The following is a 23905-nucleotide window of genomic DNA, read 5'->3' on the forward strand; positions in this document are numbered from 1 at the left end:
AATATTATAATCTTAATAGTATAACCTTAATTAATATCCAAATTCTAATCTATATATATATATATATATATATATATATATATATATATATATATATATAATAGGAGAGGTACAAGTAATGTGGTTAAGCCAAGTGACAAGCTAATAACAAGCCACTTGGCAATTTTAGGACAAAATTAATAAACATTGTAATAAGACTTTTGAATTTGAATAAAAGATTAAAAAAATTGAATTTGAATGAAAGATAAAAAAAATTAAATTTGAAATTAAAGATAAGACTCAATCTTCAAAAGTAGAGTAGATTTTAAACTCTAAACAACATCGTAGTCGGATGTTCATCCCTTTTTTCTTTTTTCCATCATCTATAATAATAATAATAATAATAATAATAAAATAATAATAATAATAATAATTTAATAATAATAATAATAAAATTATATTATGTAATAACATTGAATTTGAATTACAAGATAAAGTTTTTGAATTTATAGATAAAATGTTTAAATTTGAATTGAAATATAAGTTTTGAATAAACATTGAAAATAAAATTTTCTAATTCGAAATTATAAACAAATAATATCAAGAAAGATCGCAGATAGTCATATAAGAAATGATGTGCTATTTTGAATTTTAAACCAAAACCCTTCAAACGTTCTCTTTTTAAAATACTATAAGTTCCCTATTTTTGAAGAGTTATCCAATTCGTTTATTTTTGTTAGATGTCAACATAAAGTGTTTGCTATTCTATTCAAATTTTTATGAAGATATTGTCTAATATTGCAAGATATAGGAGTATTTTGATTTCATTTAAATTCATCCAGATAATATCTCCAACATAATTTACACAATTATTTTATATAAAATAAATTGATTAATATTTATTTAAACTTCTAGAATTATGGTTTATTACTAGATGAATGTAAATAAAAAATTAAGATATTATATTAAGTCAAAATATATCAAGTGTTCTATATAGTATAAGTTATGATATATACGGCAGCCTCCTTGGATGTTAATGTAACTACAATTTGAATATGAATAGTCAAATATGAAATCCTTATTAATCTTATCAGGTTTGCTCTACCTAGCCAAAACTTATCTGCTATCTAAATTTGAGTTGAAAAAATAAATCATCATTATTGTACTTAGCTGTAATTTGAATTTAATTTAAAAGAAAAAAAATTCTTTCAAATTGAAGATAAATGTATTTTCTTAATTCTTTAGCATACTTATCTGCAATTTAAATTTGAGTTGAAAAATATATCATTTATAATCTAAATTGAAGATGAATATCTCTTAAACAATTTATCATTATCATACTTATCTTTATTTGAATTTGAATTTTGAATTGAAAAGTAAATCTTTTATTGATAAACCTATACTTCCTTCCGTCCACTATTTAAGATGGTTACATCTTCAATTTCGATTACCTTCATGGCTTGCTGGAAAACTTATGTAGCCAAATTCATGTTTGTTTTTGTGATTAGATATAATTATGTTTTGGAAAGATGTGTTTAACACGCAGTTATTATATGTATTGTGTTTGGTTGCAGAAACTAGCCGATCGGAATTGTAAATCGAAAGAGAAAAAAGACGTTACCCCCTAGATGTACAAACAATCCTCTTTTGCTTTTGCCCCAAAAAATTAAAATATAACGACAGTTAAGTTGCCCTACATGAAGAGTAAGATTGTGATGACTACTCTAATTGTTTTTTGTGGCTTTTTTGCCCAGGTAGATATCACAGTATACGATATAATTTTAAATATTCTTTTTTTCTTCATTTAGAAATTATATTTATTTAATTCAATTGCATTGACTTGAAAGTGTAAAACCAAAGAATAAGGGGCCAATAAGAATCTCTAAATACTTAATGATGCAGGAACAAGCGGTGACAAGACGTTTATGAAGAAAAGAGATTTGAAGAAGCCTTTTACAAATTATAAAGTAAGCAACTTCCTCTCAATTGTCAATCTCTAATTACCAATATTAGAAATTAAATGTTATCATCGATGCTATTTCAAGTGCTATTGATGCTATTTGTTTGCCTATATCAACTTAAATGAGAACTTGATCTTTGCTTTAATATTTATTTGTGCCATTAATTAGATTTAGCTGGTTTTAGGCTGATAGTAAATCAACGACCAACTGAACTCGAGTCTCTTATTTATTGAAGAGAAGAATCAATATTAGAAGGTTAAGAAAATTTCTATGGGAAAAATCAATTTTAAATGCTAAAGATGATTCTGAAAGTCTATTTGTGAGTTCATGAGGAATTCATTTGACATTTCATGCTTGAATATTAACATATTTTTGAGTAAAAATAACTTGAATAGTTAATATGGTCTCACTATATTAATAATTACTCCTTATATAAAATATAGATATCAAAGAAGAGATTGTGAGTCGTGGTGTTTTTCAATCGCACAAACAAGGTTGCAGATCAATGAAAATTAATATGCACCAAATTTAGATAAGTTTTTTTTTTTTTTTTTAATTTAATCCACCCACTTCAAATTTTATTCATTTTTCTATATTGAGAACTTTTTCAATGTAATCTTAATTAAAAAAAATTAAAAACATTATTTTAGGATCAACTTCAATTAAAAAAGATGCTTAGTAAGAAACTCAATTTATGTATTAATTATTTTCTCAAAAGCTCTTATTACTTCACTATAAAAATGTGTTACTTCTCAAATTTATTTTTCACAAAATGTAGCAATTAGTTAGAATTGAAAAATAAAAGGATTACACATCATAAGAAAAAATAAATTATGATCTTTGAAGAGTGACAATGCCTCGAATTGAGCTCTGCACATCCAACCAAGTTTATACGGTAAATTTAGTATCATTAATTTCTATAATATTTAGATTTAACAAGTATAGTGGTGATTATTTAGCAAATTGTAGGATCATTAGCTCAATTCCTACTTATAAGTTTTCCACGTTGGATGAGTTATTACTGACGGCGGTATAAGAAGCGTTCTTTTATTTGGCTCTATTCATTATTCTAAAAGTATTGCTCAAATAAAATCTTATTTTTTGTTTCATTTTATTTGCTTTTATCTTCTTCCTGTAATACTGATTGTATAGTTATTACAAGTGCATGTATGTCTTTTCCATTATTATTACTTTATATAAGCTTTTCCTAAAATTGGTTGTATTTGTTTTGGTAATTTTTCGATGAAAAATATGTCCTGCGCATATGAATATTTTTTATTTTGCTTTCAATTCCCATTATTCTCTTAAAATAGTAAAAAAAGAAATGCCAAATTAGAAATGTAAAGGACTTACGACCATTTATTCCAGAAAGTGCCAAAAAATAAAATTTATTACTATTTGTTGGTTCATTATTGTAAGAGAATAAGTGAACAAATAAACATTGGAGAAATCATGCAATTTTTTTTTATTTTTTATTTTTTGTTGTGGGAGTTGGGGGGTGGGGGGAATAAGTTATTGCTCATACTCCATTCAAAACGTTTGCATTAGTACTTTTAACGAGTAATTTATTAGCATTTGAAATAAAAAGCTATTTTAAATTATATTATAATAAAATAATTATATTATGAATAAGACCGCGTAATGGAAGCTTAATAATTAGAATCAAACTTAAGAATATTAAATATAAGGAAATCCAACACATTAAAATTTAAAATATAAATAAATTTCTCATGTGGGTAACTCTAAATCATATAATTTATAAGTTCTTTGCTTTCTAAATCACACTTAAAAGTAAGTTACTTAACTAATAGTTATGTCAAATAAACTTTTTCTTCACGAGAACACGAGACGACAATTAGATTTTGTTAATTAATAGTATAATCTATTGTGTTCAAATAAGTAAAATTATAATTTAATATTTCACAAATTTATTAATTTTATATGTCAATGATATATGATGATTCTTTTATATATCTAATAAATAAGGAGTAATTATTTGCTATGATTATTTTCATTAGATACCGACCGCGCATTGCACGGGTACTATCTTCTATATCTATATATAAAAAATAGGAGAGGTACAAGCAACGTGGTTAAGCCAAGTGACAAGCTAATAACAAGCCACTTGGCAATTTTAAGACAAATTTAATGAGAATTAGAACAAAGTTAATAAGAATTGTAATAGTACAAGTTTTGAATTGATAATTGAAATATAAAGATTCAAATTTTAATCTAAAGCTAAATATTTAAAAACAGAAATTATCAATATTTATATTTATCTATTTTTTTAATTTGAACTGAAATATCATTTTTTTTAAAGATAAAGTTTTTGAATTGAAAGATGATGTTTTTCAAACTTAGATTTATATATATATAAAAAAAAAAAAATCTAAGTTAATCACGTAAAAATTCTCATTGTAGCTATCTAGTGTACATACGTTTAGTAAAAGGAAAACTTGGAAAGTTTTTGGACTGATTAGAGGAGTAGAAGGAAAACTTGGAAAGTCTTTGGATGATTAGAGGAATAACTTTGCCACCACATTTACGGTTGCAGGACTTGGTGTATTTTTTTGTCTTCTCAAATTTTGTCAAGTCTTTGGGGCTAAGAAAAGTCAAAGTTCCACTTCTTTTATGTTGAGAAAATTCTTAGAAACTCTTCTAAGAATTATTGTCCGGATATCGCATTTGCTTTAGTGATTTTATCTTGAGTATGTGTAGATTTTATTTTATTCATGAAGTCACATCGTAATTGTACATTTTGGCACGAACCCTACGCACAATTCCAAAGTTTTTTATGTAGTTCAATTTACTTTATATATTTCTAATAAATCAAGCTTTATGAAAACAATAGGCAGCAAATGTCACTTCAGTGCTTGCAATTAAACTATTAGGAACAATCTTATGAGCAAGAAAAGCTATCTATCTATATCTATATATATAAAATAGAAGAAGTGCAAACAACGTAGTTAAGCCAAGTGGCAAGCTAATAACAAGCCACTTGAAAATTTTAAGACAAAGTTAATGAGAATTAGGACAAAACAAATTTAAAAGCTATTTTTTAAAAATTGAAAGATAAAGTTATTAAATTTGATTTGAAAGATAAGCACTAACAACATTAAATTCAAAATTACACTCAGTTCAAATTCAAAATTTATAAATAACTTAACAAGTAAAAAGATTAACAAAAAGTGTGATATACACTGCACATTCATGAAATTGCACAGCCATTGATGAAATATGCACAATATTTTTCTTTATAAAGATCAAACCGCGTGTGGTGTGGATGAAGTGATAAAAACATTTTGAATCTTATTTGAGGATACAATGATGCAGATTTTGTAGGAGATATTATTTTGAATTGTAACAGAAATATTGAATTGATAAATGAAAGATAAAGTTTAAAATTTGAATTTAATTTTTGAATTGGAAAAACTAACGAAATTTCCAATTGGAAAATAACCTACGTTAGTTGCTAATTTACTAAAGATAACATTATCTTGAAATCTACTTTATTTGCTATTCTGTTTTGACTTTTTTTTATAACAATAAAAAATAAAAAAAATGTGTTGATCCATATCCAACTTGAAAAATTGAGCTTTTTAAATTTTAAATACATGAGAGGTATATGGCTGATAAGCTTTTATAATATCTCAAGAATCCATTAATTAATAAATAATGCATATTATTCAATAATTAAAAATCATACGTACTAATATGCCTTTTGGCACTTTTTTAAAAAAAAAAATTAAATTAGTCTAGACTCTATATCCACATCCTACCCAATTGGGGTCTTTGAATTTGAACTGATTACAACTTCTCATTATGATTTTAGTGTTTTATCATTATCATAATAATATGCATCGATTTTAAATTTGAATTGATCCATATCAAACCTAACCAATCAAGATTTAAGAGGACACTAAGCTTCATAAGTATAAAAGAGGATAGTAAGCTTGAAAATTAAGCCAGGAGCGACGTCATATATCCTCATTTCCATTTTTACGTTTACAAAAGAGAATTTATCAATATCTGCTCACATTGCATTTTATATAATTTCGAAATTCATACTATTTGTGCTTTCTCTACTGAAAATTGGAAGCATTCCAAGGGAATCAATTTGAAGTATGCATTTTATTCTTTGAAGGATTCTTCATTGAATTTGCTTTGGTTGGAGGAAAATATTTGAAACTGTGGAAAGAATGGGAAAAATATTACACATTAGATCAAGTATGTACAATTTTTTCTTTGCTTTTTTCTTAAATCGAGGGGTCATAAATCGTCATCTTCTATTTCCATGCTTACGTAAGCATTCATTTCCATGCTAACGTAAGAATTCATTTGTATATGTTCATATTGTATTTTTATATAACTTTGACTTCTTACTATTTTTTATTTCTCTACTGAAAATTAGAAGCATTCCAAAATTTGCTTAAACGCTTTGTGAGCTATAAAGTTAGATGTTTTTTTTTTCTCACCTTTATTTTTATTTGCTTATTATTTATTTATAATTATTTTTCATATAAGCATATTTATTTTATTAACCATTTTTTTTTTACACTACAAAAAAAAAATATATTCATTGTCATATTTATTTTTTTTTAACTATTTTTTTTTTTTAATAACTTTTTTTTTTTTTTTTTTGCAACAATAATCAATACTTGACAACAAAATTTAAATTAGCTTTGGCAACAAAAAAATCATTTGCCAACAATAAAATTAAGTTGTTGCCAAATGTAAATTTTCCCATTGCGATTTCTTTACTTTCTTCTTCTTCTTCATGTTTTCAGATCTCCAATGAGTTGTTGGGTAAAATATAATTCATAAGACATTCTCAATACACTAATTAATTACCAAGGTTGGTCTTTGGAGTTCAAGAATTAGCCTTGAATCATCTTTACTATTCTTCGTAAAGTCATATTTAAATCACTTTCTTAAGGAGTAGGAGACAATGAAGAATAGTTTGAAGAAGAAGTTAATTCCACGTCTTCGACAAAGAAGGAACATGTACTTTCACTCAAATATACGCGCAAAGAATGTGAGAACACTTATTGAGTAGTGAATATTATAAAAGTGAAAAAATGTGTAATATATAATGGAAGAAATTATGGCACTGAGACTAAAAATTACAATAATTTAATAGTAAATACATGATAAGATGCATTGTACTTTTCCACAGCGGGTTTATTGATTTGGTTTTCACATTGATGATCCTTCTTTGATTTCTTGATTATTTTTCTCAAACGAAAGGGATAATTCATTATTTAAAATTTCCAAGAAAAAGAAAGAATCTGAGTGATGATGGAAAATTATTTGTTTTTTGTGAATACATATGATAACGAATTTCCGCATAGTTTATGCTTACAAATGCATAAATGTTATTGTCAAAATTAATTTGTATATCTTATTTAAGTAATTCATGCTTATTTTTTATTTACTTTTTTCAAGTTTTTCTAATTTGAAACACTTGAGCACATAAAAATTTATAAGTGTAAAATATAAGTTTTTCTAATTAACAAGCAACTGAAACCTATATGTTCTTGAGTGCACATGACCACATATGAATAATTTTTTGGTTTTCATTTATTTGGGAAGTGACATAAAATATACTATTTGTTGGTTCATTTTTATAAGAATAAGTTAAATAGTAAATGTTGGGAGATCAGGCAAAATGTGGGAGGTTTGGGGGGGCGGGGGGGAGGAAGGAGAGACAAAGAAGCGGGAAGGAGTTATTGCTCATATTCTACTCAAATTGTTTGCTCTAATAAGTTTAACAAATAAACTTTCAGAGTAATAAATTTATTAGCATAAGAAATAAAAAAATATTTTAGATTATATTATAATAGAGAAATTATATTATGAATAAGACCGTGTAATGGAAGACTTAATAAATAGAACCAAATTTAAAAATATTGAATATAAAGAAATTCAAGTACCACATTAAAAATTTAAGAATTAAATTAATTTCTTATATGGGTAACTCTAAAATATAGCATTTATAAGTTTTTTTGCTTTCCAAATCATATTAGACGTAAGTTACTTAACTAATAATTATGTCAAGTAAACCTTTTATTTTATAATGATATGATCTTTTTTATATGTTATAGATCAACAATCAATCAGGATTGTATAATGAATAGGGTTAATCATCACAAGATTTAGATTTTGTTAAATTAATATAATCTAATGTGTTCAAATAAGAAAAATTATAATTAAAATTGCACATATTATTAATTTATATATGTCAAATGATATTTTTTTTATTATATCAAGTAAATAAGGTGATAATTTTTTATGATTAGTTTCATTTGAGGCTTAAGGTAAAAAAGCAAAATATATGACTGGCAATTGAGCTGCGCTTTTTGTCTCTCTCTCTCTCATACACACACAGACAGAGTCACTGTTCCATATTCACTTTCTCATACCCTTTGATCTATAAAGCATCAAAGCAAATACTCTCTCCATTCCATTACTACACTCCTATTAACAACTACTCCATATAATCCCTCTCTCATTTTCCCACTCTTTAATTTATAAAAAAAATGGACCAAGTACAGCCAATGTACAGGCAACCACCACCAGAAACACCAAAAGAACCCATGGAATTTCTGTCACGTTCTTGGAGTGTCTCTGCTTTTGAAGTTTCTAAAGCTTTAACTCCTCCAAAATCACTTAATATTACTAGTGCTGCCCCTTCTTCTTCTTCTTGTTATAATATTGGGAGTGGTAGTGGAACTATACCTGAAGAAGATATTGCTGGAGTCTTTGATGAATCTAATGCTTTTACGGGCAACCCTTTTTCTTTTGCTTCTTCTGAAACTTCTCAACTTATTATGGAACGTATTATGTCTGTTTCTGTAAGTACCCCCCTTTTTACCCCCTCTGTTTTTTACAATGAATGAACTAGTCTCTCGTGTTTTTTAACCTTTTCATTATTTTTAAAATAAGTGGTGTCTTACAAAATCAAGAATTGATTTGATGTTTAAATAAAATAAATTTTATCGTTAAATAGCTCTTTTTTGGACGTATTTGATTAAAGGTAACTGAGCAAAAACGTTTACTATTACTTTTTAGAAGTGGGGAATTTTTTTTTTTTTAAAGAGGTGTGATAAAGTTAAAAACACCACTTACTGTGAAACGGACTATTATCTTTGACTTCTGAAGAGTTTTAGTTGCATCTTGAAAAATAACAATCAATTTTAGCGTTATCTTAGTGGTTAGTAACACTTGGTTTTTGTCTACATATCCATTTATTTTTTTGAATTTTTGTTCAGATTGTTGGAGTTTTATGGTGGGTTTTACTTTTTAATTTTTGTTGGGTTGCTAGTGAATTTTTTGTTTTTGTATTTTATGGGAAAACCAAGAGTTTCTTGATAGGAGTAGTAGAAGTGCTTAGTTTCGGGGACATTTATGGTGACACAACTGTTGCTTTATGATTTCTTGAAAACATCAAAAACAAGTATAGTGGCATTGAATTTCTTTTGCTTTTACAAAGCACTGTTTTTACTCTCTCTGGGTTTTGCTTTCATTATTTTAATCCACCAACAATCATTCTCTTCATTTCCTCTGTCAAAATAAAAAAATATATTATTTCTTCTCTTTCTTCCTTGGTTCTATAATCCAAATCTTCAATGATCCTATTTTTTCTTTTTTTAATCTAGTTATATTTAATTACTTGTACTAATAATATTGTGGTGTACAGCAGGATGTTTCACCACGCACATCTGGACGGCTATCTCATAGTAGTGGACCTTTAAATGGTGGTTCTCTTACAGACAGTCCTCCAGTTTCCCCTTCAGAAATGGATGATAATAAGGTTTGTGTCTTATTTTTTTTTCTCTACTAATGTTGTTTATAACATGTGTACATAACATATGACCTAGATGTTTTTTTTTTGTTTTTTTTTGTGGGTGTTTGGGATTTTTCCTTCTCTGCTAATGTTGTTTATAACATGTGTACATGACATATGGCCTAGATTTTTTTTTTTTTTTTTTTTTTTTGGGTGTTTGGGATTTTCTTCTCTATTTATTTTTCTGATACAAAGCACGAGTTCTGAAATAACAGAAGTGAAGCTCAGACTTGTAGAGACAATATATCAGCTTTCTCTTTAAACAATACTTGACCCTCTGTACCTCGTGCCTAAGGTAGTGAAAGAAAAAAAGAGTACCAAGTCGATGCTTTTGATTGCTTTGTGTACAAATCAAAAGTCTTCAATCACTTGTTTAGTAGTCTTTCTTTTCTTTTAAAAAAGATTTCCCTTTTCTTTTTAGGTTATCATTAATTCAAGAATTTATTTTTTGACTTTTTATGATAGTATTTGTTTAATTGATCTGCGGAAGAAGTAAATTTTTTAAATGGGATGAAAAATTCTCGGTACATGATGGGTTTTCAGATGTTAGTTAATAAGTAGTGGGCAAAAGGGTAGTGTATTTACTCTCTGATCTTCTGTGTTTAGTACAGAAAGATATTGGTATGGTACCTCTACAGTTATCGTGTTAGTACTGGATGTTTAAATTACCAAGTTGTCCTTGGCTTGTATGACAAGAGTGGGTAAAATCAAGAATTTGTTCTTTTTTTTTTTTTTTGTTTTTTGTTTTGGAAACTACAAAAAGAATCAAGATTTCATTCATGTTGGGGGTTGTGGCGGGGGTGGGGTGTTGGTCTAGGGACACTTGTTTTAGAACCAAGAAAAAATGGTCCAATTTTATTGTGGTGGTATCAATCAATTTTGAAATTTAATGCAGTCACGAGGTGGTTTGGCTCAACAATTTTTGCTATTAGGTAACAGCCGCCCTTCAGAATGTTGGTAATTTTTATTGGCATTATCTTTTGCTGAAATAGTTTTGGTGACAACATTTTGATTTGTTATGGAGACTCTGTCTAACTGAAAGTAGTACTGTTGTTTCAATTGATGCTGACACATAAGTTTGTTATCTTCAGAACTGTCGTCTGAACAACGTGCCAGTCAATAACCAGTACAGGAGCAATGCTACTGCTACCAGCTCGGCTGTCACTGGCGGCGGAGGTGCAGGTGGTGGCGGGAAGACGGTTGGTAGGTGGTTGAAAGATAGAAAAGAGAAGAAGAAAGAGGAGATGAGGGCACAAAACGCACAACTCCATGCTGCTGTGTCTGTCGCAGGAGTTGCTGCTGCTGTTGCAGCGATTGCTGCAGCAACTGCAGCCTCGTCCGGTAACGGAAAGGACAAAACTGATATGGCTGTGGCTTCTGCTGCCACCTTGGTAGCAGCACAGTGTGTTGAAGCTGCTGAGGCTATGGGAGCTGAGCGCGAACACCTTGCATCAGTCGTTAGTTCTGCCGTGAACGTTCGTTCAGCAGGGGATATTATGACATTAACTGCCGCTGCAGCTACTGGTACACTTCTAAATTCCTCAATTATGTCAAATTTTTGTTCCGTAGGAGTGTAATTGGAATGATACAAAGAAGTTTAACAGTTTTTTATTGTGAGGGGTCGTTTGGCATAGGGTGTATTGGGTAGAATACAGCTGGTATAAAATTTTGGTTCATTGTTTGGTTACAAATTTATGTCTAGTACACCTAATACAAGTATTACTTATCAACTCTTATTCATTACTGTTCTTATACATACTAAAACAAGCCATTAACAATATCAGTACTATTATGAAACACTCGATAAGAAATAATGCCAGCTAATCCCAGCGTAACTTGTATTCAAACCAAACAACCCCTAGTATAGATAGTATTTGGTTCGGTGTTAGGTGGTAGATTTGATTTTTGCTATATTGGTTTTCTTTAATTTATGAGTATTGTTTGTAGCTCTACGTGGTGCGGCTACATTAAAGGCTAGAACATTGAAGGAAGTATGGAACATAGCAGCTGTAATTCCTGTAGATAAAGGGATAGGAAGTGGCAATGGTGGTGGTAGCAATGGTAGTTCAAGTGGAGAGCTAATCCCCGAAGAGAATTTTCTTGGAATTTGCAGCAGGGAATTGCTTGCTAGAGGTGGTGAGCTACTAAAGCGTACTCGTCAAGGTACAAATTCAATCTTTTAGATTGGTATATTAAGATCTTTAATATCCAAAATTGTCATTTTAAGCCATGAATTATTCATAATACTTGTTTTCATGAAATTGAGAAAGTTTTTTTTTTTTTTCTTTATCCCATTGTTAACAGTTCTTGCTGTAATGCTTATTTTATTGCAGGAGAGCTTCACTGGAAGATAGTGTCTGTATATATAAATAGGCTGGGTCAGGTAGGCTTCCCTTTTCAATTATTGCATACTCAATAGTTCTAAGTTGAAATATTTTTCTTTTGACTAAGATTCCATGATCAGATAGTCTTCTCTGAGAATTTGATTCAGTGATATTGTAGAAACTTCTTGCTGAAAATTGAATGATGGAAAGTTAAAGTTATCGCATAATAGACACAAAAGTATCTACTTTCTTACTGCGGATTATTAACTTGGAGGTTTCTTTTTTGTAGGTGATACTGAAAATGAAGAGTAGGCACGTTGCTGGGACCATTACAAAAAAGAAAAAGAGTAAGTTTATGCTTTGCTTTTTGTCTCGTTTCCTCTCACTCATGATGTAAACACAATTGGATTGTGGGTCTTTCCTTCTATTTTTGGGGATTTGAGAAAGCAAGAAATTCGCAACTTTGATCGGGAAAAGAGATAGATAAAGTTATCATCTTTAGTAGTGTAGTGTTCTTTAGCTTTCTCTTTTTGATTCTTTTTTTGTTTTTTGCAGATATAGTGCTGGAAGTGTTGAAGGATATTCCGGCTTGGCCGGGGCGCCACTTGCTCCCGGACAGTGACAACTTTCGATACTTTGCGTTGAAGACTGTTTTACGAGGGGTCGTTGAATTCGAGTGTCGAGACCAGAGGGAGTATGATCTATGGACTCAGGGTGTTTCAAGGCTGCTAAGTATTGCTGCAGAAAGAAATAGCAGACATGTGTTTTGAATTTCTTTTAAGGGGGTGGTAGAAACTTGCATAATTAGTAAGTTTGATTTAGTAGGGGGTTATGTTTTTGCCCCTTTTGATGGATTTTTAGACTAACCAAATGCTATGATATTGGGTGGGGTGTACTTGTGCTTTTTATTTGTTGAACTGTTTCTATTGTAAAAATGAAATTAAAGTATAAGTTATCCAAATGGGGTCTACTATTTACTTTGGAGAATGTCATTTTGGGCTTTTGTTCTGGTCTTTGTTGTATCATTTGTTAAGGATAAAGTAAAGTGAACCCAAGGAAAGGTAAGAACCATGTGATCCGTGTCCTTTAATTCTTTTATTTTGGGGGATAAAGGAAAGTAGTATCTTGGACTGAGGCAGTCAAAAAGAGAAGAAAGGTCCAATTTTTTTGTATAATATAGTGGGTGATAAAGACTTGTCTTTGATTTATGGCCCTTAATCAAACATTTGAACTTGAGCTTTTATACCTTTGTTTGTTACTGAAGCTCACATGAAGGTTTCTTTTTAGATAGATACACTTTAATTTTGTCTTAATCTATCCTAATTTCTCTTGTTTCCACTTGGTGGCCCATCATTAGTTGGAATAATATCATATTCTCTTTTTCCAATTCTACCTCAACATTTAAATTAAAGAAAAAGGGAAGTACAATCAAATTAAGAATAAACAAATCACATATAGTAAGACGTAAGTAGTATAATTATACTAGTATAAAATGATAAGCAAGCCAATTGAAGACTCAATGTAATATAAACCTCCAGGTCAATATATTTCTTCGCCCAATTGTACATTAAACGAACCATACATTCAGGGCAGTACTAAACATTCTCAAGACTAGGAGCCTGTTTGGATGGGCTTAAAATAAGCACCTTATAAGCTGGAAACAACTTATAAGCTGTTTGCCAAAAAAAAATAAGTTGGGATAGGCTAATTTTTTTTTTTTTTTTACGCTTTATAAATTTGCTTTAGATAAAATTTTAAACGGGTCCAATTATTTTTTTTTTTATTTTATGCACAAAATGATTTTAAAAATTTCCGCCATCCAAACACTCAAAAAAAAATTGAAAACGATTTTTATAAAGTTAACTTATAAAAAAAAGCCCAATCCAAACGGGCTCTAGGAAATCTTCCAGTTTGCTAATAAAAAAAAATAAAAAAAATCATAGGCTCTATTCCACAAAATTATTAAGTACAAACATTTTTTCCAAGCAAATTGGAGTATTTATTTCTTTAATCACCAGTGAGGCCAAGAAGAGCTAAGAATAGGTTAACGATGTCTCCGAAAAGGCAGATTGCTGCGATGACATATTCATCGTATGTGAAGTTCCTGATTAAGTTATTTGTGTCGTATATGATATACGCTGAGAATAGGAGTGCTGCAAGACAACTATATACCACGCGTGCTTCTTTTCCTAGATGGAGAACAAACTGTTGCATTGTGAAAAACATCTCGTCAGCAGAAAAATAGTATATATTTTAGAATTCTAAGACGTATATAGATATACGTATACACACAAAAATATACGTATATATATAAGGTGATATATACATACCTGCATTAGAAGAAACATAAAGAGGACTATGGAGGCACAAAATAAGAATGGGCCAAGAAAGGTGAAGTCTTTGCCTTTACTTGCAGCCCAAAATGTGTAGAGGGTAAGACTAACAGTTATAAGAACCGTCAGCCCAGCAGCGATCAAGATAGTTTCCCCTGTAAACAAACATTACATTAAAGTTAGAATTTCGATATACAATATTATCATCTTTCAGAGTAAATGATGGGGGTTCATAATCGAACGTGTAAAAGGATTCAATGAATTTGAAAGATTTAACGAGGGACTGTATGAGGTGAAAATCTTAAACTCATTACTCATATTTAATTGTCAGTCTCACTATAGAAAACACGGAATTAGCTGCGAAATTTGTGCGTAATCCCCAGCTAATTCGTCACTAAATAGCTCCTACTTGATTGAATTTTCTTATAATCCCGCTGCTTATCCGTAGCTAAAAAATTAATATGAATTGCTTATCTCCTTGTAAGATTTATATGAAATAATATGTGTACTTCTAATGTTTGTGAAAAAACAATCATCAAAGGTGTGGTGGGTGGTAATATCCCTCCATCCCTAATCAGCGGTCATGTTGTCGAGCATTCAGAATAGAGTCACCTTTGGTAGAAATTACTTTAACCCTTAAAATGAGACATCCTGGCCGAATCTGGATTAATGAGGCTCCAGAGCTCAATAACCAAGAAAATATTAAATGGAGATTATTGTGTAAATTTGTAATAAAATTTTCATATTGTGCATTTTGTGCGACAATCAATTAACAATACTGGTGTCCAATATATAATTGAAAAAATGATTTAAGTTATATACACGAAATGTAATAAAAATTTTTAGACTATCAATATAATTTAATCTATTATAATTTATAGCAGGTTAAATTCAAAGGAAGTTCAATAAAAGTTACCGCTTTTAAATGCGCAGGCCACTCCCACAACACATGCCAGACACAAGGTGAACACGAACATAAGTACATAGTTCCATGGATGTTTTTTGCCGTATTTTGCCATCAAGAAGACAACTGCCAATTTTACACCAAATATAAAAGAAATTAAAACGATTAGTACAACTTTTAAAATTGATCATGAAAATTATGAAGAATGATGGAGAAAGAGTGAGAAACATCTTAAATTGGGAACTAAAAGAGTTAAAATAAGTTTTCCACAAACTTAGAATTTCATTTGTCTCAATTTGTTTAGTACGTCTTTCAATTGACGTGTTTTCCTTTTCTTTTTAGTTTGTCTAAAAAAACGAATGTTATTTCGATATTTAAAAACTCTTTAAATGCAATATTTCACATGACATATTTCAGACTATAAGTCTCAAATGACATGTTGGTACATTTAACACACACATTCAGTTTAAGATCAGAAGATCCAAAAATCTTTCGAATTTTCTTAGCCTCTGTGCACAGTCAAACTAATAGAATACATAAAATGAAATAGAGAGAGTATTATTTACCAGGACATAATAATTTTTTTTCTTTCTAAATATGCACAAAATATACCAAAAGGTACCCTTATAATAAGGTTTATCACCAATCACGTAAATTCCAGCAAAAATATCTCATTAAAGGTAAAAATAAGGGTGCCACGTTCTCTTTTAAACGAACAAAAAAAGAAAAGAATCTCAAATGATTTTTGATGAAAGGAATATATTTATAATCTTTTAATAAGACCCCCAAAATTAAGTTATTCGGAGTAATAAAGAACAACAACAGCAACAACAACATACTCAGTGAAATCTCATAACGGGGATACGCGTACTAGAGAAACTGTTGCTGGTAGACCAGGAGTGATACAATAATAATAATAATAATAATAATAATAGTAATAATAATAAGGGAAGTATATAAGAAGAAGTGTCGTACGTATAAAAGCGATGACAAGAAGGACAATAATGGTGACTTTGCCCATAATGGTTCGCATGTAAACTTTGACTGCTGGAGTGAAGAACATGGCGGTGGCGATCACGGCGGTGACGAAAAGCTGCACACATATAATGGAGTAAACTTTTCTGATAAATGCCCATCTCATCTGAGGATCTTCCATTTGCCCTGGATATATTTGGCCACCACCAACGCCACCGCCTTTTTGGCCGGACTCAATGTCCATGCCACCCTGCTTGAACATCTTGTCACGTGTTCCTGAAAGATCTGATAAAAATCGAATCTTGAATTAATTACAAGCGGAAAACTGGATCTTGAATTACATTAGACAAAAGAGAAAAAAAGGTCGAATTTGCCATTGAAAGTTGCAAGTGGTCTAAATTTGTCCTTTTGTTGCTGTCGTTTGGAGATATGGACAGAATGGAGCCTTTTTGATAACGGCAGGAGCAAGAACAAGATACTTATTAAGGAAGAATAAAATTGTTCCGTTTTGCAAGGAGAACAAAACACTTTGCTGTTGAACAGGTAAATAAAATTACAGGCGGAAAACCGATTCTTGAATTATTAAGATAAATAAAAAAGGGTAGAATGTGGCCTTGAACTTGTAAATGGTTTAAATTTGCCTTTTAGCAGCTGTTGTTAGCCCATAAGGGTAAAATGAACATGTTTTAGCTAAACGTAAAATTGTTTCATTTTGTATATTCCAGAGGTGTTTTTAATCATTTACCCTATATTATGAGCTTGCATGCACTTACGTTTTAAAATGATAAATATGCCTCTAGGACTGGTGGAGAAAATGTACTTTATCAGATATCAAATCAACCCCGGAAGGGGATGAAATGATATGGGGGTATTGGTCACGCAAATAACAAATGTTTTTGAATGTGATGAAGAAAGAGTTTGGCTTACATCAAATATGGAGGAAGAAGAATATGAAAGAGTTGGTGACAGCAAAAAATATTCCTGTATTTTTTTAATTTTTTTTTTTTTTTTTTTTGTGTGTGTGGAATTGTTATTGGAGTGGAAATGAGAGGTTGGGAATTAATTTTGCATGCATGATGATTCTGCGGTTGCCGGTAACGCGACAGATAGTACGTTCAAATTTTCAACTTTTGTGTACTAAAAACATCGAGTGGTAATTATAGTTTATTATCTAATACTCTATAAATAAATAAAAAATCAGCATGGTTTCTAATTATGTTAGACATACATCACAATATATGGGAAAGTAAGTGAAGTTGATTCATCAACTATATATGCTTTAGAACCTTGATAAAAATCATACTCTACTAAACCTTTTAATTGAGTCTTGTCGCATTTTCTATGATAGAAAGCTTTTGCTTAATTCTTAGATAATTTTAATTAATACAATGGGAAAAGGGTCAAAAATATCCCTCTACTTTGGAAAAAGGGCTAAAAATATCTAGAACTTATTTTGGGTCAAAAATCCTCTCATCCTTAAAGAGTTTTCAAATATCCCTGTCTTGATGGAAATTATCCCCCAAAATAACCCGAAATCATTTTTTAAACCTACTCCGTCATTTAAACCCAACCCAACTAAATAATAACCCACAAGATCCCCTTATTCCCCCAATTCCCTCAAACTTCAAACCTACGTATTGGGGGAATAAGGGGATCTTATGGGTTATTATTTAGTTGAGTCGGGTTTAAATGATGGAGCGGGTTTAAAAATGATTTCGAATTATTTTAGGGGATAATTTCCGTCAAAAAGTGGGTATATTTGAAAACTTTAAGGATGAGAGGGGTATTTTTGACCCAAAATAAGTTCGGAGGATATTTTTAGCCCTTTTTCCAAAGTAAAGGGGTATTTTTTACCCTTTTCCCTAATACAATTGATAACATGTTATCTAGTCTTTATCTTAAAGAAACATTTGTTAAGCAGCTTCACTATTCGCACCACTTATAATCGTAAACATTTTTGTAAACGGAATTTAGTTTAGTGATTAAACAAAGTTTTTGCAATTTAACTACTTGATTTTTTTTTTTTTTTTTTTTTTGTGGGAACGAAATACTTCATTAGGACAAAGGTAGTGGTCTTTAATTTTCATCCTTCGCTTAAGAAAGTGATGAAAAATACCATGAGGTTCCGGGTTCGAACCCCTCTCAGTTAAAAATTAAAAAAGAATTGCAAGATGGAGTTTGCCTTATGGTTGAAGGTAAACTCTGCATTGCTATTTTTTTTAAAAAAATTTTGACTGAGCGAGAGCTCGAACCCGGAATCCAAAAGTTTTTAGGCGAAGGGAAAAAATTAAAGACTAGCAATTTGAGGGGCAAAAATTAAAGACCACTCCCGAATAAGGACAATCGTGCAAATTTTTTATAGTACGATGCCATGGATAGGGTCATTTGCACGATTGTCCTTTAAAGGCACTGTTCTTTAATTTTTGTCCCTCAAATTGGTGATCTTTAATTATTTCCCTTCGGTTAATACCTCGATATCCTGGGTTCGAACCCAAACTTACTTAAAAAAAAAAAAAAAAGAGTCGCAAGGCAGAGGTTGTAGCAAAATTAGCTCTATTCGGGAAAAAGTTAGGCCTTAAGGCAAACTTTTACTCAATATTAGGCCTTAAGGCAAACCTCTGCCTTAAGGCTTAACTTTTGCCCAAAATGAGGTCTACTGGGGCAAAATTTAGGCCTTAAGGCAGAGGTTTGCAAAATTACAGCTAAATAATATATTTTTTCTTTTTTGCCTGTTTCAACTTATGCCTTAAGGCAGAGTTTGAAACCCAACTTATAACTTGCGAATCCAATTTCTACCTTGCAATTTTTTTTTTTTTTTTAAATTTTTAACTGAGCGGAGATTCATATCCGAAATCAAATATTTTTTAGCGAAGGACAAAAATTAAAGACCACCGATTTGAGTGGCAAAAGTTATAGACCAGTGCCTTTGAAGGAATTTCGCACAAAAAAGTGCCATGCATAAGGCCCATTAGGTCTAAACGAACTGAATTGAAGCCCACTTGAGCCAGAAGGGCCTACAACTTGGTCATATGTTGATGGTTTCGCAGTCATTGAGCAAATATCAAGTAACGCGTATAAGATGTTGAGATATAAAATGAATTTCGTTAAAGGATGTTAGATTACTCTCCTCATTGGTTAGAGTTTTGTGTTAGAATTTAGATTGCTTATAAGAATTTTTCACTAAGGTTTGGGTGGTAATTTCTCCCGAGCCATGTCTTAAGAATGAGTTTTTTCTTCTTCAATAAGTTTCAATTTAAATGCATTGAGTATAAAACATATCTTACTTTTTTAATGTGAACTTATGTTAATTATTATTCTAAAGAAATAATCATTGAAAGGGAGAATGCTTCGCAAGTGGGCTGGAAGAGCTTACCAAGCCGCCCACATCGTGGTTCGCAGCCACGCGTTCTAATCCTTTGAGCTACTGGCTCCACCCTGCCCAATCAATGGACGGTTATGTCTATTCCAAGAACATAGTGCCCCTGCGCGCGCATGTAAAGTTCACGAATAGCCATTTGTTCAATTTGTGTAATTGAAATTTCATGATAGTGACTATTTCACATGACAAAGTCAGGAGGTGACCGGCGAGCCAAAAGTCAAAAGTCTAACTTGCTCTGATGGCTGGCGAAGTCACAGCTCAAAAAACGGTTTGGAACACAGTAAGGTGGACAAAACAAGGGCAACAAGGGTCAGCTTTATCCCCAAGCTAAGAAAAAATCACGACAAAATTAGATTATACATTACAGGAGAAAAAGAGAAAAACAAAAATAAGCTCAGGCATAGTGATCATAACTTGCTCTTCTTCCTCTACTACTACCATTACTACATCCACAACTGTTTTTGACATTGGAAACTATTCAACAAAGCTGTTGAATGTTGAGCCACGATCATGCACAAATTCTTCTCCTCCTCTTCCTCTTAAGCCACTCTTAATTGCTACCCTATCAGAAGCAGGAAATTTGCCAGTAGTGTTATTCCTTCATGGATATCTTCTTTACAGTTCCTTCTACTCTCAACTTATCCAACATATCTATTCTCATGGCTTCATCGTTGCGGCTCCTCAGGTTAGTTATTGTTTCTCCTTTTTAAGTTGTCATTCCGTTGATGTTCTTCAACACCTTGTTCGGATGGCTGTTATCTATTGTATCGTATTGTGTTGTTAGTTTAAATACAACATTTGTTTTGATTTTTACTTAATTTTTTTTGTATCATATCGTTAAATCCATCGTCACGTAACAACGAAAAGTCTCATTTTATGTAACAACCGATTTGATGTGACAGTGTGGTTACGTTTTTTCTCCTCCTAATTTTGTCTTTCCTTATTATCTAATAATCCTATTTTATTCTTTATCATACCTTTTAATAATAGTTCTACTCCATACATTGCTTTTCTTGTAGGTTTATCCTTCAAATTGTTGATGTGTGACATTATGTAATGATGGAAACGATACAATATATCCAAACGATATATTTATCAAGACAATAGAGTACAATACAATATAATATGATACATTATGAAACAATATATAACTATCATCCAAACAAGGTGCAAGAATTAGAATCCTGAGTAACTTGGGATATTCTTTTTCTTATTATTTTGGATAGACTTAAGTCTGAGTCAGCTTATGCTCACCTGAGACTAATTTCATTGGGTACGTCCTACTGCCCACCAGCACTAGTACAAGGTAACTCTGTCCACCAAGCCTTGGCACTACTAGAAATAAATGTTCTTCTCACCGACATTCAGTGGAAAATTTGTGCTATAAACCATGATTTTCCACCTCATTCTCATCGAATCAGTTAACTGGAAACATGTTCCATTGAATCGCTGGAAATTTCCTAATTTTTCTGTATGAAAATACTACTGTTTAGGTTTTTCCCACCGACATTCAATGGGAAATAGCCACTGAACATTTTTAGTGGAAAATCAGGGGGAAAATAGAGGGCTTTTAGTAGTGTGGACTGATGGAAAGAAATTAAATCACCTAATGTTTTGCCTCCACTGAATTTGAATATGAGTTCTTTCTCAACCACTCCATTGACCACTAGATCATACTCTTATTATTTGAGATATTCCTTTCACTAATTTCCTGATCACTTGATGCACGTCTTTCAGAAAGCATTATTTGACAAATCATATGATACATTTGCAATCAGCTCTGTAAAAACATTATAATGGTTCCCCTTTTGTCATGTTTAGTTGTTGATAGACACCTAGTATTTTGTTGATCCTTTTGCCATCATTAGTTGTTGATATCTACCTATTTTGGTGCCCCTATTGCCATGATTTTTGCAATTATGTAACGTAATATGAAAACTAGTTTAATGTGGAAGGATGATGAGCTGCTGGAAATAATGATAGATAACAATCTAAAACTGTTTTAGCTACATGTGTCTTACCCATTTCATTAGAGTCAAAACTCAAATATGAAAATCACATCCAAATTTCTCTCAACTAATTAGCAGTTTCAAGGGATTTTCTTCAAAAGGTTGATTATTATGAAACTTTGTTTTTATAATCGAGGAATCCAGTGGACTAGTGACGTATGGTTTGAAACTCGGTGGATAAAGAACCCGCCCTCTACCTTTCTCCGTTCAAAGACTAAGATTTTGTTCGTGGCAAGATTAGAGCTTGCAACGTGCACCTAAACCACACATCACGTATTTGCTCTTACCACTAGACCAAAGCTTGGGGCCTGCTACAAAGCTTAATTTTGGACGTGGAAATAGTTATCAGAAACTTTATCAACTACTACTACATATAAAACATTTGTTATCTTAGTAAGAACAAACATATGAATGTGATTCTTGGCTCTGACTTTGATGTTGCATTTGCATTTGCTTCTAGTTGTATTTGGTGGATGGAGCAGATACAACTAAAGAAATCAAATGCACAAGTACGGGAAATCACAAGCGGTTCTGAAGGATTACACCATTTTGTTCCATCTCAAGTTGAGCCAAACTTGAAAAAGCTTGCACTAGCTGGCCATAGCCGTGGGGCGAAAGCTGCATTTGCATTAGCTCTTGGCGAAGTTGCTAATGTTTCTCCTAAACTGAAATTCTCAGCATTAATAGGCCTTGATCCTGTTGATGGTATGGAGAATAAAAACCAGACCCCACCACCCGTCCTCGCCTACATTCCTCAGTCCTTCGATCTAGATATGGCGGTTTTGGTAATTGGCTCGGGTTTGGGAGTAGTAAAGAAGAATCCTCTGTTCCTGCTTTTGCCCCGAAGGGAGTAAACCATCGTAATATCTACAACGAATGTTGCAAGCCAGCGTTTTACTTTGTAGCAAAGGATTATGGACATATTGATATGCCAGATGATGAAACGAAAGGGGTTCGAGGTCAGGCAATATATTGTTTGTGCAAGAATGGAAAATCTAGAGAGCATATGAGGAGGTTGGAGGAATTGTGGTTGCTTTTTTGGAAGCTTATTTGGGAGGGAACTCAAGTGACTTAATGGCTATTAAAGATGGATATGTTACACTACCTGTAGAGCTCCAAGTTGTTGATTTTCTTGTGTAAGTTACTGTGGTTTGGATTTTGAAGTTGGAAACCTATTTAGTGGTTTGTTAGAAGGAAATAAAATGGAGCCAATAAAGGGGGCAAAGGTGAATCTCCTAAAGATACAAATCTTGAGAAGTTCACTGTGGTCACACACCCCGTGTGAAATGATCTTTTGTGTATATAGGTCAAATATGACTATATGCATGTATTAGTTCTTGATACTCTTAGGGAAATTCCCGCCTTCGCCACTGACTGTAGGACGAATTAAAATGTACAATGCAATGGAAGAGTAAGTTCATTACTGAGAGATCTTTGTAGGACCATAACATTATAGTCTAAAAACTAACGTTCCTTGAATAAACCTGTTGTAACAAAATCAAATGGCCACCTGAAGGATTCTTTGGGTGAAGAATCATCAAGCTAATTAAAGCTATGCAGAAAAAGATCCCATTCATACCGTTCTGTCCATATGAAAAGGCTAATCTATAGCATGCTAAAGATGAAAACACTGATAAGAATCTTCAAATCATTTAACCTTAAAATGGGGAACAATTAAATTTATGCGTGATGCCTAAGATATGTGGCTAAGTTCAATTTGATATTAGATTACAAGAGAAACTAATAAGTGAATAAGAAAACAGATCTGACCAGATGTTAATTAAGTTCGGCCTTGGGTATGAAAATCGAGGTCGATACTCTATGCTGAGTCCGTATACGATGGATAATAAAAATGAACTCAAGAACAAAAATGGAGGTGAATACAAGTAATTCCTTTGCCTTTTGATATGAACTCTTTCTTTCTTTCTGTTGCCAACCCCTTTAATGGATGAGAACCTCCTCTTTATATAGTAGAGAAGTTGCAACCCTAGCACAATTCTAAATAAAGAAAATAAATGCGGTGACGGTGTTTTACCGAGATCGACGCCGAATTATCCGGTTGAGGGCGGATATTTCGGTCTTCTCCTTATGGCAGTCAACCGCCCTTCCTTTATCGCCTCATCCCGGCCTGAACTCGAAGCCTCGTTCCAAGGTGAGACGGTCGTATCGTGACCAAGCATAATCATGACAACGGA

At 31.6% G+C, this 23905-nt stretch overlaps 2 protein-coding genes and 1 pseudogene across 3 annotated transcripts; 2 read left to right on the forward strand and 1 right to left on the reverse strand.

Moving 5' to 3' along the window:
* The first annotated feature begins 8319 nt into the window (after positions 1 to 8319).
* Positions 8320 to 13083, forward strand: LOC132046679 (VAN3-binding protein-like). Of its 2 annotated transcripts, none has more exons than XM_059437393.1 (7): positions 8320 to 8794; positions 9640 to 9753; positions 10878 to 11310; positions 11734 to 11949; positions 12120 to 12169; positions 12400 to 12457; positions 12666 to 13083. In XM_059437393.1, the coding sequence occupies exons 1-7, from the start codon at positions 8480 to 8482 to the stop codon at positions 12878 to 12880; spliced, it is 1401 nt and encodes a 466-aa protein (XP_059293376.1). In that variant the 5' UTR covers positions 8320 to 8479; the 3' UTR covers positions 12881 to 13083. The 2 variants fall into 2 exon arrangements, with proteins under 2 accessions (XP_059293376.1, XP_059293383.1); XM_059437400.1 differs by having other exon boundaries at positions 9643 to 9753.
* Positions 13084 to 14112: 1029 nt separating this feature from the next.
* LOC132068418 (protein LIFEGUARD 4-like) lies at positions 14113 to 17309 on the reverse strand. Its single transcript, XM_059461995.1, has 5 exons — positions 17096 to 17309; positions 16323 to 16607; positions 15360 to 15473; positions 14441 to 14598; positions 14113 to 14315 (listed from the first exon to the last, which is right to left on the reverse strand). Exons 2-5 carry the CDS (start codon positions 16582 to 16584, stop codon positions 14118 to 14120), a joined length of 732 nt encoding a protein of 243 aa, XP_059317978.1. The 5' UTR covers positions 16585 to 16607; positions 17096 to 17309; the 3' UTR covers positions 14113 to 14117.
* Positions 17310 to 19883: 2574 nt separating this feature from the next.
* On the forward strand, positions 19884 to 22850 carry LOC132061861 (chlorophyllase-2-like; annotated as a pseudogene).
* Positions 22851 to 23905: the final 1055 nt, after the last annotated feature.

The sequence above is a fragment of the Lycium ferocissimum genome, chromosome 1, assembly GCF_029784015.1.
Source record: "Lycium ferocissimum isolate CSIRO_LF1 chromosome 1, AGI_CSIRO_Lferr_CH_V1, whole genome shotgun sequence".
Lineage (NCBI taxonomy): Eukaryota > Viridiplantae > Streptophyta > Magnoliopsida > Solanales > Solanaceae > Lycium > Lycium ferocissimum.

What these genes read in the sequence shown, in the direction of transcription:
- LOC132046679 (XM_059437393.1), top strand. Translation starts at nt 8,480, where the DNA reads ATGGACCAAGTACAGCCAATGTACAGGCAACCACCACCAGAAACACCA. An exon ending in ATATAAATAGGCTGGGTCAG is followed by an intron (nt 12,170 to 12,399) that starts GTAGGCTTCCCT and finishes TCTTTTTTGTAG; the next exon opens with GTGATACTGAAAATGAAGAG. An exon ending in CATTACAAAAAAGAAAAAGA is followed by an intron (nt 12,458 to 12,665) that starts GTAAGTTTATGC and finishes TGTTTTTTGCAG; the next exon opens with ATATAGTGCTGGAAGTGTTG.
- LOC132068418 (XM_059461995.1), bottom strand. Translation starts at nt 16,584, where the DNA reads ATGTTCAAGCAGGGTGGCATGGACATTGAGTCCGGCCAAAAAGGCGGT. An exon ending in TCTTGTCATCGCTTTTATAC is followed by an intron (nt 15,474 to 16,322) that starts GTACGACACTTC and finishes TAAAATTGGCAG; the next exon opens with TTGTCTTCTTGATGGCAAAA. An exon ending in TTATGTTTCTTCTAATGCAG is followed by an intron (nt 14,316 to 14,440) that starts GTATGTATATAT and finishes ACAATGCAACAG; the next exon opens with TTTGTTCTCCATCTAGGAAA.